This window comes from Castanea sativa, chromosome 11, assembly GCF_040712315.1.
Source record: "Castanea sativa cultivar Marrone di Chiusa Pesio chromosome 11, ASM4071231v1".
NCBI classification, from domain to species: domain Eukaryota; kingdom Viridiplantae; phylum Streptophyta; class Magnoliopsida; order Fagales; family Fagaceae; genus Castanea; species Castanea sativa.
This window is the reverse complement of record NC_134023.1, coordinates 52,401,428-52,417,559: the sequence shown is the minus strand read 5'-3', so window position 1 is coordinate 52,417,559 and position 16,132 is coordinate 52,401,428. Positions and strand designations below refer to the sequence as shown.

At 34.0% G+C, this 16,132-nt stretch overlaps 2 protein-coding genes across 2 annotated transcripts; both read right to left on the bottom strand.

Moving 5' to 3' along the window:
* Nucleotides 1-4,185: 4,185 nt before the first annotated feature.
* Nucleotides 4,186-9,128, bottom strand: LOC142617505 (pentatricopeptide repeat-containing protein At1g02150). Its single transcript, XM_075790392.1, has 2 exons — nt 8,680-9,128; nt 4,186-5,896 (listed from the first exon to the last, which is right to left on the bottom strand). Exons 1-2 carry the CDS (start codon nt 9,055-9,057, stop codon nt 4,637-4,639), a joined length of 1,638 nt encoding a protein of 545 aa, XP_075646507.1. The 5' UTR covers nt 9,058-9,128; the 3' UTR covers nt 4,186-4,636.
* Nucleotides 9,129-15,441: 6,313 nt separating this feature from the next.
* On the bottom strand, nt 15,442-16,032 carry LOC142616703 (PRA1 family protein F3-like). Its single transcript, XM_075789502.1, has one exon. The coding sequence runs from the start codon at nt 16,030-16,032 to the stop codon at nt 15,442-15,444; it is 591 nt and encodes a 196-aa protein (XP_075645617.1).
* Between the last annotated feature and the right edge of the window lie 100 nt (nt 16,033-16,132).

Below are 16,132 nucleotides of genomic sequence, written 5' to 3'. Positions count from 1 at the left end.
GGACCAACTTTTAGCATAAGGCTAAAGTCTTAGACTCAAGATCTAGCCTTCTATTTTCGGCTGTTGATATTTTGAGAGCTAAGTTATTCGTTAAACTTGGGCCTTGTGGACTGTTGTTGAGAATGAAACAGAAGGAAAAAAAAAAACTCATTCTAACTTTTCCTGCCTTCACAGTGTTCTCATTGTTCATACCATGCAGCTACATTTCAGATGGGACACAAAAATTTTCTTGGATTCAATGTGCCATTATTTGAATCAATTTCTCCTGCCTCTTTCATTGTTCAGATGATTCTGAGACTGCTTAGCCAGTTAATGTTTAACTGTCTAGCATCTTTTCTTCCCAGGACAACTTTTATGCAGCTTAAGCATATAGCATATAGAGTTTGTTGAAAATGTTGATTTGAGGGAACTTCACCATTTTTGAGATTGTATAAGGTAATTTCTCTTCAACTGTGACTTGCCTTTGTTATATTAATGAATGCAGAAGAGATGTAACTTGGTTTAACAAGAGCCCATTAAAGTGCTTTAAGATGATTAATGAAGTTAAAAATGCCAGCATCCTAATTTTATTTTTCATTTATAGACATTTAAAATTACAGTTAATGTCATGAACCAACATGTGTGTTAGTACCATCTGCCGTTGCCCACTTACTTATGCGCCCTTGCCCACCCATGGCCCACCAATGAAAGGCAACAAAGAATTCATCAGCCAGAATAACATCAAAGTCATCCAACTACATAATTAGGAAGCTTTGCCTCTGAGTTCACTGTTTTGATTTTACTTGGGCACTTGCTAACTTTCAGCCCAAGCTGTTAGACCATTCAATCAACCCAACACTGACTTGCCCATAGGCTTTGGCCCCGCACACTAGGCCAGCACCAACCAGCCCATGTCAACTATATTTCCCACACAACATTGGCTTACCCACTATCTCGTGCTTTTAGCATTACTCTCCCTTCCACCCTTAGTGTGATGATCAGTCTACAAGTATAAGTATTTATAAGGTGTGGGGCGTAAGAGCCGGGATTCAAGTCTCTAGAAGAGAGTTTTACACACATATACACTTATATTATGCTAAAGGAAAATTTATATCTTGATTAAAAAAAAAAAAAAGCATTACTCTCCCTCATTTCCTCTCTCTTTAAGCAATCATAATATGAATAATATATGTTATTAATATGTTAATTATCATTAAATATCCTTCTCTAATTTATTATATTATTATTAGATGTTAAATGAGTAAGTTGTATAAGAAAAAGTACCGGTGTTTATCTAGTGATTAAACTAGTAACACACTAGTATAACCATGTAATGCATGGTAAACTACATAATAATTTGTGACATAAGGAATATATGCCTTTAGTTTAACAAAAGAAATATATGCCTTTAATTTTTTTTTTCTTTTATAGAAATTATGTAAGAAAAATGATCTTAAATAAACTTAGTGTCTAAAATAATTAATTCATGAGAAACCTTTTCTTGCTACCTCAATGAAAAAAGGGAAAAAGTTTTTTTTTTTTTTATAATTCAATAGCTACAATAGGATAGAGAAGATTTTAACCTTGGATATTGCTGTTGAAAACACCATAAAATGTCAACTAATTAAACTAGAAAAATCTTAAGTATTAAGAGAACCCTTATTCTTCTTAAACACATAAGTATTCCTTCAACCAAAAAAAAAAAAGGAAAAAAAAAATCTAAGATAGAGAGGAACAAGGATTATTTTCTTATGCTTCCATGTAGTTAGAGAGACAAAAGTGATGGAGAGGGAACGAAGATGAAGCTTTTTAAAATCTAGAATTTATTTCCTAAATTCCTAAAATTTGTCTTGCCACCGAACCATTTGTGCCATTTGTTTGGGTATACAAAAGGAATCCTACAAAGTACGAATGAGGGAATACAAATTTCATAACTAAGTTTATAGGCATGGGGATAGGATTTCGTAACATATATTTTCAGTGTTTTCTGCAATGCTTTTCCGTTCTTTTTTGTACGAGGGATAATTGTCAAGCCAATGAGCAAGTGTACCAAAAGTGAGACAAGGTGTGGGATTGGAAGGAAAACTAGGAAGCAGAGGTTAATCATCTCCTTGTACTACTGCTACAACAAGAAGTATAAGCATAATTCATTCCAACATAATCAAATTGAGACTCCCCATGCTAATAATATTCATAACTCCTTGCCCATCTTGAGTACTGTTTTTCTTTTCATTTTTGGAAAACTTGAAATTTAAAATGCACAAGAAAAATCCAAAGAGTTTGAGTCCTATATACAATTAGTTTTCTGATCATTTTAATTAAATTAAAGATATCTTAGCTTAAAAGTCAATTTTTCTATATCCTATATCATAGCTTCCGTTTTCAAGCTCATGCTTTTCAATAGATTAACTTTCAACAAAAAGTAACAAATTGAATAGATGTAGCAGATAGAGCTGCTCATGAGCCTCTTGCTTCTTGATTCCGGGCTTCCAATGCAACAATTTACATTGGCAAAACACGAATAGCTGGAGGAACAGTCAGTTTAAACTGTGTAGCTCTGCCCCTGAACAAAGCAGCGCTAGGAGGATTTGTCACTAGAATTGGTAAAACTACTGATAATTTACTCATATGTCTAAGAAGAAAGAGTAATCTTTTATCAATCCCTTTGATTTTTTTTAATAGATAGAATAAAATTTTAACCTATGAAATCTGCTCCATGATAATTGTCATTTATCATCATGCCCAGACACTAATTGATTTTTAATATGAAAGGTTCGAACCAGATCTCTTATATCTAATTGAGTTAATTGGGAACCCATTTGTTCCCTTTGAGTTTAAGAGAGCTTAATTAGTGTCAATTATTTATTTTAATACTAACTAATATACTTTAAAAGATTCCTAGAGGCTAGAGTATTGTAGCCCAACCAGTTTGCACCTCTTAGTGCATCCAAGGTTCAAATGAATCAAATTCTCCTCCTTTGTTGTAACTATCAAACTATCAAATAAAAATTATAGTTTAAAAGATTAACTAACAAGTTAAGAATAACTACATTTCATTCTCACTAATATATAGATGATTTAATTCTTGTAGTAGAAATTTACTGCAGCATAAAATAAAAAATATAGTTTAAAAGATTAACCTATGAGTAAAGAATAACTACATTTCATGCTCACTGATATATAGATGATTTAATTCTTGTAGTAGAAATTTACTGCAACATAAACATATCTAATTATTATTGGTGCTCTATTGAAACTAAAACGTCATGTTGCTCAGAGTAGTCCATTCCACCTTAAATTGAGAAGACAAACAAAAAAGCCAGTGCATATTCTAGCTTGATCTGTATCCCAAAGGCATCCATAACTTTGTAACTTGGTTAGAGGATTGAGTTGGTTGTGACTCAAGATATATTGTTTTTTATCTTCAACAGAAGAAAAGAATAAAAGTTACAAACTTCTAATAAAAAAGAAAACAGAAAAAGAAAAGGAAAGTAATATTCCAGATGACCCCACGCACGATAAAAATAAGGAAGAAGAAGATTGACCTAAACAACAAGAAATGATGTGCCATATTAGCCATTTTCGAAAACTGTGAGAACTGTGTCCCGATAAAGCCAGATCAACAGTCACAATTTAGAGCCCAAAGAGCTCTCATTGTCTTGGCTTTTCGGACACCTCAACAAGCCTTTCAGAGAAGAGGGGTGAAACATGATTTAAGCCTACCTCGACCATTTGGATTCCTGGAGCTCCCTGAATTCTATTTTCGTAATCTCACACACCTTCATACAAAAAACACGTCCAAAGAGAGTTCATTTATGAAAAATAAAAGGCTTTAACAACTAATTAAAAGTTGGCCACATTGCTACACATTTGAATGTCAAGTCCTTTTATAAAAAGAGAATTAGCAGTGTACTCTTCTTCTTTTTTTCTTTTTCTTTTTCTTTTTCTTTTTCTTTTTCTTTTTTTGCAGTTTTTCTTGGACATGAAAGAAAAATTCATTGGGAACCAGAACTAGGCTAGCATGTAAATGAAGTCCCAAAGTAAACCTCCTGTAGTTCAGATAAAACCATACTAATGGTTTGTAAGAATTTCCCTGCACCTAATATCCAACTGTGTAAAAAGAAACCTCACAGAAGTTAGATGACCTCAATTTAATACAGCTTCAGAACAGTAACAGAAGAAATGCTATTATACAAAGAGAAAGCATTTCGGAAATTAAAACAATGAACCGCCTTTGGAAAACAGAGAATCACAATACATTAGATCGAATTTTGAAATTGAAGCTACAATTGGTAACAAGACTCGCATTGCTTCTGCAAACTGTAAAAAAGCCATAAAATTTGAGACTTGTATGGTCCATAAGCTAAACTGAATTAGAAAAAGGACTCCCACAGCCAACGAACAGAGATGAGATTTTGGATATAAACATCTGAGATATTCATCTGCTGAGTAAAGCTCCATGTGTTAACACCTATATGGATATTACAGCTCCACAGAGAAATTCCAAAATCCCTATCGTGGCACTATTAGCAGAACTTTGTAATACTAGACTGCCACTTTTGTAAGAGCTCTTTGAAAATTGAAAGAGACCCACTTCAGCAAGAACTCGCACCTTTTAAGTCTAACAACTGAATGTCCAATGTATACAACATAAGTATCACAACCTACCCTGAAGTTGGTTAAGAAGAACTTCAGACCCATTGTTCTCATCCTCATCATTGTCATTGTTATCATCAGTTTTATCTTTCTCCACTGAAAGTCCATTTCCACCAATGTCTCCATCAGACAAGCCAATGAGTGATGCATATCCTTCATTTTCAAGAGCTCTTGATTGCCTCAGCAGTCCAATAAAAACTTCCTTGCTCTCCATGTCATTGTTTTCCTCACAGAGCTTAAAGAAGGCAGACACATTAACTGGCTTTGGCCTCCAAGTCGTTGATCCCTCAGCCATAAAAGCTTCTTTCCAGCAGGATAAAGCCTCAGAAATCCTCCTTTCTCCAATATGCCCCTCAGCAAGAGTTTCCCATGAACTTGAATTTGGTTTTCCCCCAACTTCAACCATATGGTTGAAAAAACTCTCAACTTTATCCAAATTTCCCTCTTTAACATACCAACCCATGAGAAGATTTGTTATCCTAGGGTCAAAAGATGATTTTACTTGCAACCATTCCTCATAAATCTTTTCTGCCCCTTCAATATCACCTAGCCTAACAAGAGAAGAGATTATAGCATGATATGCCAAATTTGGAATACCAGGAAAAATGGTTTTGTAAATTTTCCACACCCGATAAGCCTCTTCTTTGTTACCAACATTTCCATAAAGACTTATTAGATAATGATAAGGTATCCGATCCCGGCCTGTGATCCTACTCTCAACATTCTTTAAGCAATCTTCAGCCTTTTCAATCTGCCCCATCTTAATGTACATTGTAGCCATTGTGCTGAATGTAGTCCAATTGGGATTAATGGTCCTATCCTGTTTCATCTGTTCAAATACTTGTTCCATCTTTTCTGCAGGTCCTTGTAATCCACGAGATGATAACCAGATATTATAGGAATATATATCTAGTTTTATATTTTTCTCAGTCATTTCTGAGACCATCAAGTCAACTTTATCATACTCCTTGAGATTCATATAGAGAGTCATCATCACATTGAAAGGAAGTGAGTGCATGGCATAACCTTTACTTCTCATTTTTTCAAGTAAAGATTCTGCCTTTCCTCTCTTTTTGGCTCTCACATAAGCATTGAGAAGAGCCCCATATATCCTCCTGTCCTTCAACCTATCCGGCAGCTCCAGGAAGTAATCTTCAGCTCTAGAAATTCCATGAACCTTGCCAATTAGATCTAATTGAATTGCAGCATCACTAGACGCTACTCTAAACCTCTCTCCTCTGTTGTTCATCCAATCATAAACCTGCAAAATGCATAAAATTTCAAACCAAATAATAATGCAAGCCAAGGCTTTTCATCCAAGTGAATAAATATAAAAAGTAAGAAATGGCTAATCAATGAAAGAATTATAGAGCTATAACCCAATATATCAGTTTATGCTGAAATCTATAGTGCCAAAATGCTAATTAGAATGGAAATACCCTTGACCTTCCAATTAACAGATTATTACAGAAGGTCATGTTTAATTACACAGAATGGACTGTTTTATTCATGATAACTTCAGCATCTACCATTCATTATAACCCCATATTCACGATATGCTTAACATCTGTCAGAGAAATTTATGCCCTCATTTAATAAAGAGGATCTTGTGAACAGAAAAAACCCAAGCACAATTAATGAAAATTTTAGCATGCAGGTGCACAGAATGAATTTTTTCAATCAGGAATTGCTCATTTATTGTAACCCTAGCTTCAAGTCATGTCAGAAGTATTTTGCCCTCATCCAACAAAGAGGAGCTTACGAACAGCGGAATCCAGCACAGAATATGCTCTTCATTCTTTAAGATATAGGAAAACCCAATAAAGGCACCCAAAACCTTCCATGGATTTTTTTTTTTCAACTACATGAATATGATCTTAGACAGTAAGTACATAAGGTTGCTATTTGACCTCACAACCAACACTATTTATCATAAAACTGAAAAACCCAAAAGTATATTATAACAATGAATCCAAACAAGGATGATGTTTGTGTGGCTTTACCAGACAAATATATAATAATTGTAGAATGTCTTCTTCTTTTTTGAGTTGTAGCCCTGCATTCTGATATGCTTAACCAAGTTGTTCTGATATTGGTGGAATAAGACTAGTATACAACTAATGCATGCCATGCTATCCTCATTAAATTTTTTATTTATTCTTTAAATTCCATGATATCGTTACACTTGCTACACATTTAAAGGCCATTATGCCTTAAAATAATAATGGAAAGAGAATTAACAGTCTTGACGTGGATAAGCACAAGCTAATGATTCAGATTAAAAATATGTGGATTCTCAAGGATCCCTTAACTTTTAAATTATAGTAATTGCAGTGATAAAAACTTAATCTTTAAGCCCTTTTCCCCTTCTCATTATTCATTCCAACATTCTACTAATATTATCTATGATTAACCTTGGCTTTAAACTAATCACATTTGCAACTTTTATCACAAGTGAAGATGCTACTGCAAACCAAGCCCATTTTTGGTATCCAAATTTGATGTCAAACTACTAATTATAACTCTTCTTCAATTTCCTTACAGCCAGTAAGCAGCTACACTACAAGGGGTGCGTTTGTTTCAACAGTAAAGCAATTCTGGAAAATGTTTTCAGGAAAAGAAAATATTTTCGGGAAAAGAAAATATTTTTAGGTGTTTGGTAACATTTTAAAAAATATTTTGAAAAATATTTTCTGGTGTTTGGTTGTCATCTTGAAAATATTATAGAAAATGCATTTTGTATTTGTTGCTCACATTTTCTCACATTTTCTCGGCTTCCAAACAAATATCATGAACAACAAAACCCAAAAAAAAAAAAAACTCATCAAATTCTTACGATACAGCTCAACAAAACCCAAAAATAAAAAAATCTCATCATCAATTTTTCTCTAACAAATCAACAAAACCCAAATCGGTGATCTACGAAGAACGAAGACAGAGAGAGAGAGAGGCGACTGGCGATGGCAAAGGGGAGATCGTGCCGGCGCGGCGCGGCGAAGGCAAAGGCGAGATCGTGATCGGCGATGGAGAAGGCGAGATCGTGATCGGCGATGGCGACTGGGTTCGATGAAGAGAGAGGCGAAGGCGCGATCTCGCCGGGACTGGGTTCGACGAAGAGAGAAGCGACGGCGCGACTCGCCGGCGCGGGTTGGGGCGCGACTCGCCGGCGCGGGTTGGGGCGTGACTCGCTCTCTCTACTCTCTCTTCGTGCTCTCTCTCTCTCTCTCTCTTCGTGCTCTGTCTCTCAATTTTCTGGAAATTTCCTATTTGAAGGTAAAATACAAATGGAAACGAATTTCCGGGTCAGAGGCCTAAGTTTTACAGTCAACTGTTCTTATTTTCCGTTTGACCATATTTTCAGCACCTGCCAAACACCCGAAAACGCGGAAAACCATTTCCTGAAACCGTTTACCGTCGAAACAAACGCAGCCAAGGTTTCAATACATGTTTCATTCATCCCCAGATTCCTCCCCGGCCCTTCTAACCTACAATTACTGTTACTATATCGTTATACAATTATCTTCGTCAAAAGGTTTCTGTTTTCAAATATTCGCTGTAACTTGCACTCGGAATTCAGGGTTTAACACCATAACCCTTATCACCCTGTCAAATTCCCTTCCTTCAGCTACTCAGACTTCATGAACATCTAAAGACAAGATCATACCTAGAAACACAAACAGCAATGGTATACAAACTCCCCATCCCATCAAACCAGCACAGAATTCCCACCAAAAAAAATAGTAAAAAATACCCTTTAAGCAAAACAAGCTGAAAACAGCAACACCACTACAAAACCCAAACTCAGCATCTTGCTCAACAGAAAGTTCACAGCAACATAGAGAACAAATATGATACACAATATCACAACCCCATTAACCCAAACATTCAATTTAACCAATTTCTAACACATGTAACAAATACCAGCTAAGCCAAAGAACCAAAAAGGGCTTGATATTTCTGCCAAAAATAGCACATACCCATTAACCAAAAAAGACCAAAAACATCAAAAAGGTACCCAAAAATACTTTCTTTCTTCTTTTTTACCTCAAGAGCTCGGTTGAACCTCTTGTACTTCCTGAGCTCCTTGACCACCCTACAAAGCTCCCATTTTGAGAGCCGCCTACCCTGCTTCTCCCACTGGTCCAACACAGTCCCAGAACCCAACTCAGGGTTTTCCATCATAGATATTCTCTTGTATATAGCATTCCATTTCACAATGGGTCTACGCTCATAGTCCATGGTGCCATAGCTGTGGATTTGTGAGATAGAGCAAGTGACTGTGATTGGGACTCCTCTGTAATTTGCAGTCTTTGGGAGTTTTAGATTGGGAACTATGCTTCTGCATGGTAGGGGCAAGGAGTAGGAGAGGGATGAGGTTGCGAGAGAAGCGTTGTGGTGGTGAAGAGAGGGTTGGAGAAGCATTTTTTTGGTAGAGGCTTTTAGAGAGTGTTTGTGTACTGCGAATGAGTATGGTTTTACCCTGCAATTCTCACTTCTCAGAGGGTTTTTTTTTTTTTTGGTTTTGCCCTTGTAGATAAGTTTCTGAAATTACCTCATGGTCCCTAGTGCTTTAGTTCTTGATTGCCACTTCAAATAAAAGTCTAGAATCATAATTCATTAAAATAAAATTATTTAACAATTTGAGATGACAAGTTGTAAATAGTTGACAGTTGTACAGTGTTTGTGATTGATCCAAATAATAACGAATAAAATCTTGACGATTCAAAATTTGTGAAATTTGTAGTAAAAAAAATATTATGCCTTTCTAGTATTACTCTTATTAATTTTTTGGTGAAAATTACATTTTCGTTCTTACATTTTCACGTGATTCTTACTTTGGTCCTTAACTTTTATTTCCATCGCTTTTAGTCCTTATCTTAGAAAATGTGTCTCATTTTTGTCCCTGCCAGTACATCAAAGACAAAAAATACACATGTGGTAAACGGAGTGCACTGTTGGCACACTAAAAGCTGACATGGCCATTAAAATAATAATAAAAAAATGTTATTTGGCATTAAAAAATGTCACGTCAACATCTAAATTAAAAAATTAGTTTATTAGTTTTAACTAAATAAAAAAATTAAAAACCAAAAATCACATGAATTGAGATCTAAGTGTGTCTTGAATAAGAACAACAAGAACACAAACCCAGATACAAGATCACAAACCCAGAAATTAAAAAAAAAAAATCAAAACCCAGCTCGAAGACGAGTCTCTTGGAGCAGTTCGACTCAGCGACGCGAGAGAGAAGGCCGCGTGACTTCTTGAAGCAGAAGCTGGGAAGGTCGTCGCAGGAAGGAATATCGGGGAGGACTATGAAGCAACCATGGCCGTGGGTTCAGACCTTGCCGAGCATGTTGACGAGGACTCGAACGAACCTGGAATCCATGGCGGTGATGTGAGCTTAGCGCTGGTGGATGGTGAGAGATGAGAACGATTTGAGGATTGAGGACCTAGGGTTTAAGTTTTGGAGCGGAGGAAGATCCGAGTCAACAGTGGTGCGAGAGTGGTAGAGAGAGATGTGGGAGGTGAGCAAGTCGATGAGTTGGCTCTGAGTCATGATTAAGTTGGCGAGTGAAGGTTTAGAATTACAATGATTTGGGTTTGGTTTTGGTTTTGATTTTGATTTTGATTTTTTTTTTTTTAAATTATGGGTTTGTGATCTTGTATCTGGGTTTGTGCTCTTGTTGTTCTTGTTCAAGACACACTTAAATCTCAATTCATGTTATTTTTTGTTTTTAATTCTATTTTTAATTTTTTTTATTTAGTTAAAATTAATAATTTTTTTTTAATTTAGATGCTGATGTGGCATTTTTTAATACCAAATAACATTTTTTTTAATGGCCACGTGAACTTTTAGTGTGCCAACAGTGCACTCTGTTTGCCACGTATACATTTTCCATCTCTAATGTAACGGTAGAGACAAAAACGAGACGCGTTTTTCAAGATAGAGACTAAAAACGATGGAAATAAAAGTTAGAGACTAAAATGGGAATCACGTGAAAATGTAGAGACGAAAATGTGGTTTTTACCTAATTTCTTTTATTTCTTTGAAATATACACCATATTTTGTTATTGAGAATCATTGCTAAATTTGTATTAGGGTTTTCAACAGAGATATAGAAAGTTCAAATTTTCTTTTGATAAAGTAACTATTGAATTTTATTTAGATAGGCACAACATTTGTTATTAAAATTTGTCAATTTTTTATATTTAGTCTCTAAATTTTAAAAGAAACAATTTGATCTTTAAATAATTTTAAAAGCTCTAACTTTCATTACGAGCGTTCCCATTTTTTTAAAAAAAATTCTATTCCATATTTAGCTTAATATGATCAATATCTTTTGCTGTTTTTTTCCCCCTTATTTATTACTATCTAAGTTATACACACATCCAAAGGGTTTTGAAATCGAGACCTCACAATCCATCTAACACTTATAAAAGAGAAAATGCCACATGTGTTACAGCTTATTGAGTGAGAATTAATATGATTTATGTGTTTTAGTTTCTTTATTGTTAGTCAATTTTTGTGAAAACCTTGTCATCAAATATTGCTTAAACCAATTGGTATCTTGCCCTTATAATAATTAATAAATAGTCATTATAAAAAACTGGTCTCATATGTTAAAATTCTATTATATTTGAGAAAATATATATTTTTGGGGTCATGCAATAATAGTGAGAAATCATGATGATTATAAAGTATGTTGGTAGAATTCGTTTGCATAGCACTTGGTTGAATAAAGTTTTTTATTTAACTTTTTCTATAATAAAAAAGGCTGTTTATTTAACTCATTTAATTTATTTACAACCTTCTAAAGTTTTTAGTTTTTATTTTTAGATGCAACTATACTTTTATCCAATGTATTTTTAAACTCAATAAATCAATAAAAATAAACCCTCTCAAATAAAGCATCAGCACCAGTATTGACATATGGGCGAAGTTAGATACTTTTGAAGGTAAGAAATTGAAGTTGGATAAACTTTACAAACGTATTTCACTTTTCTTTTTCTTTTCTTTCTGGTAAAACAATTTTTTGTTTTTCATTTCTTATTGTTTTGGTCCAGTTTGCATATCAGTGACTTGACTTTGACTTTGGTTTTTCTTTTTTCTTTTCATTTTCCTTATCATTCAAAAGGGAAGAAAAAAAAAAGCAAAATAAATAAATAGTGACTCAGCTCTCAAACGCCCTTTTTTCTGTCATTAATAGTATTCAAAACAAAGCATACAATTTCAAAATTCTAATGGATGGGGATTTCTGGAAATAAAATTTCTATTAATTCAAAAATAGCAGGTCAATTATTTATTGCTTTCTCTAATTACAATAAAAATCTATGGTAAAAAACATTCAATCAAACAGAAGCTTGAGACTCAATATCAACATCACCAGTTTTCCCATGTACAATAGGAACCAATTCCCCAGCAGCACAAGCCTCCTCGTCCACAGAAGGATCATCACTAATCCTTAAAAATGCATGAACCAAATGGATTTGTATTCCACAAATTAAATTAATAAAAAAGATGTATAGCTGCCCTTGTCAAAATGAGCTCAACCCCAGTTACAACGGCTAGCAAAGACAGTGCTAGTCTTTTGTCAATAATTCTATGTAGCACAACTGAATTAGGCAGTGCCGCAGTAATGTTAGGTACAAGGATGTCACAATTGTCTTGACCACCAAGAAAATTAAGGAAACTTTGCACCTGGGAACAAGGCTTATGAATAGTATAATCCACAGAATGAGCGCATAGTATAATCCGAAATACCTTAGGTTTCTGACAAATAGGAGGAGGTACCTGGCCATTGAGTCGTTGCGCTTCTTTTGTGTTGAGTCCATTGAGGAGGTACCTGGCCTTTGCATAGTTCCATAAGATGCCATGATGCTTGGACTGGAGTTATAGACTTGTAGGGACTAAAGAAATAATGCTCTTGAATGATCTTCAAGTAGAGAGATGAAAATTTGATAGAAATAGATCTCCCCTTGTATGTGAAGGTAGAGTTCTAATCCAAACACTAAAAAGAAAAGTCAGGCGTGATTTCTTGTCTTTGAACATTATATATTTGTTGCTAAATTATTGGCTTTGAACATAGGTATCACCGATTAAGTCTTTGTTATTGTAAGCAGAATGAATCACAAGGTCCAGGTCCACAATGCATAATTAATTTCTTTTAGTAGTATGTATAATTGGATGGTTTTAATTAAATAAAAAACAAAACAAAGCAAAGCAAAAATGCGATGCCAAACAATACGAGTACAACCAAGTTTTTTAGTTCCTTTGCCAAGCGTCCTGTTGTTCATGTCAAAAGACTTTGTGCATGATGTAAATTGATTCTGCTTGGCTTCAAGGCATCATTGAACCACAGGATTGAGACCCAAGAAGTCCAAATTTTTATGAATGTCACACTTAGCTTGCTGTATGGGCTGGAAATGAAAGTATTTTGAATCATTTTTAGAGAGGGTTGAAGAAGCATTGTTTTTTGGTAGAGGGTTCTAGAGAGAGTGTGTGTAGATACTGCGTATGAGTGTGGTTTTGTCTTGCTCTGCAATTCTCATAGGCTTTTTTTTTTTCTTGGTCTTGCCCTTGTAGATAAGTTTCTGAAATGACCTCATGAGCCCTAGTGCTTAGTTAGTTCTGATTTCCGCTTCAAATAAAGGTCTAGAATCATAATATATAAATAAAAAAAAGATTTAACAATTTAAGATGACAACTTGTAATCTTAAAATTTTAAATTGTGATCAATCCAAATAAAAATGAATAAATTTTGATAATTTAATAATTATGAAATCTGTAGTGAAAAATATTTTGCCTCCACCATAATATATATATTATGTTTCTAGTATTAGTCATATTACTTTATTTTCTTTTCTTTGGGATAACACACCATATTTTGTTGTCGAGAGCCATTACTAAAATGGTATTAAGGTTTTCAACAAAGATATCGAAAGTTTAATTATTCTTTTGATAAACTAATTATTGAATTTTATATTGATAGGCACAACATTTGTTATTAAAATTTGTCAATTTTTTAAATCTAGTCTCTAAATTTTAAAGTAGCAATTTGATCTTTAAATAATTTTAGATACTCTAACTTTCATTATTAGAGTTCCTAATTATTCTTAAAATGTTCTATTCCGTATTTAGCTTAATATGGTCAATATCCTTTACTCTTTTTATTGTTCTTATTTACTACTATTTAAGCTATACATATATCTAATGGGTTTTGAAATCGTGACCTCACAATCTACCAAGTACTTATAAAAGAGAAAATGCCATGTGTTATAGCTTATTGAGTAGAAATTAATATGATTTACGTGTTTCAATTTCTTTATTGTTAGTCAAATCTTTACCAAAGCCTTGTCATCAAATATTGCCTAAAACAATGGGTATCTTGGACATATGAAAAAAAGTTATTATAATGAAATGGACATCATAAGTTGATTTCTATCGTATTTATAAAATAAAATAAAAAAAAATTGGATCATGTGGTAATAGTATTTATGAAAAATATATATTTTTTGGGTCATGTGGTAATTATGAGAAATCATGATGATTATATGTTGGTAGAATTCAATTGGATAGGGCTTGGTTGAATTAAGTTTTTTATTTGACTTTTTTATAATATTAAAAAAAAAGCTGTTTATTTAACTCATTTAATTTATTTACAACCCTTAAAAACAATTATTATTTTTTAAGATACAACTATACTTTTATCCAATGTATTTTTAAACGCAATAAATCAATGAAAATAAACCCTCTCAAATAAGGCATCAGCACCAATATTGACATATGGGCGAAGTTAGATACTTTTGAAAGTTAAGGTAAGAGCATCGTCACACCTACACACTAAAAATCCTGCTTCGTGAGATGTGTTAAATGCCAAAAGAATTTGCAATTTGCTACAATAGAATATTAGGTTTAGAGCTGCAATCTCAGCGAAGCACCATTCTCACCATCCTCCTCATCCACACCTCCAAGAGCTTCAAACCTTTCAATAGGCGGTTATTGCAGTGTTGTTGTGGTGGCTTATTTGGGTTGTGGGTTTTTTGTGATTGTTTGATTTTGAGGGGTTGGTGGTGGGTTGATTTTTCTATAATTTGGTGGTTGTGGGCTAATGACAGTGCCTACGGTCAATCTGGTGGGGTGGGCTGTGGATAGTGGTGGTACTCTAGGTCTTGTATTTATTTTTATTTTTTTTTGTATTGTATGATTTTTTTAGATTATTTTAATATGTTGTGTATATTATTTTAATTTGTTATGTGGAAAAATAGAATATCTAATGTAAGTGAATTGTAAAATAATGTGTTAAAATAATTATTAAAAAAAAGTTTTTGATGGGCAAAAATAGAATTTGCTTAGTACAACTAATATTGATGCTCTAAGAAATTGAAGTTGGGTAAACTTTAATACTTTACAAAGGTATTTCACTTTTTTTTTCTTTTCTTTTCTGGTAAAAGAAATTTTATTTTCTTTTTATATTGTTTTGGTCAAATCAGTAACTTGACTTTCACTTTGATTTTTCTTTTTTCTTCTCTTTTCCTATCATTAAAAAGGGAAGAAGAAAAAAAACAAAGGCAAAATAAATAAATTGTGACTCAGCTATCAACCATAGGTCCAAACACCCTTTTTTTCCATCATTAACAGTGAATCAAAACAAAACACACCTTTCAAAAAGCTAATGGATGGGGATTTTCTGGAATTAAAATTTCTAATAATTTAAAAATAGCAGGTCAGTTATTTTATTTTATTGCTTTCTCAAATGACAATCAAAATCTAATAGGCCAAAAAAAGAAAAAAAAAAAATTCAATCAAACAGAAGCTGGAGACTCAATATCAACATCACCAGTTTTCCCATGTACAAGAGGAACCAATTCCCCAGCAGCACAAGCCTCCTCACCCACAAAAAGATCATCACTAACCCGTAAAACTGCATGAACCAAAACTATTGGTATTCCACAAGCTAAGCTAACAACAAGATGTATAGCTGCCCTTGTCAAAATGAGCTCAACCGCAGTCCCAATGGCTAGCAAAGACAGTACTAGTCTTTTGTCAATAATTCTATGTAGTACAACAGAATTCGGCAGTGCACGCAGTAACGTTAGGTACAAGGATGTCACAATTGTCATGACCACCAAGAAAATTAAGGAAACTTTGCGCCTGGGAACAAGGCTTATGAAGAGTATAATCCATAAAAAGAGTGTGTAGTATAATCCGAAATACCTTAAGTTTCTGATAATTCGGACAGCGACGGCTTCTGGGCTTATGGGGATGTTGAAGGGGCAAAGGAGCTTGAAGTCATTGCGCTTCTTACGTGCTGAGTCTTTGGAGTCGTCAGGCTGAGTCGATGGAGGTGAAGTTGAGGAGGTACCTGGCCTTTGCATAGTTCCATAAGAAGCCATGATTGCTTGGATTGGAGTTATAGACTTGTAGGGACTACAGAAATAATGCTCTTGAATGATCTTCTAGTGTGAGAGATGAAAATTTGATAGAAATAGATTT

Excerpts from the sequence above, each read along its gene's own strand:
- LOC142617505 (XM_075790392.1), bottom strand. The coding sequence starts at position 9,057 with ATGCTTCTCCAACCCTCTCTTCACCACCACAACGCTTCTCTCGCAACC. Across the intron at positions 5,897-8,679 it reads GGTTCAACCGAGCTCTTGAG|GTTTATGATTGGATGAACAA; the intron begins GTAAAAAAGAAG and ends TGCATTTTGCAG.
- LOC142616703 (XM_075789502.1), bottom strand. The coding sequence starts at position 16,032 with ATGGCTTCTTATGGAACTATGCAAAGGCCAGGTACCTCCTCAACTTCA.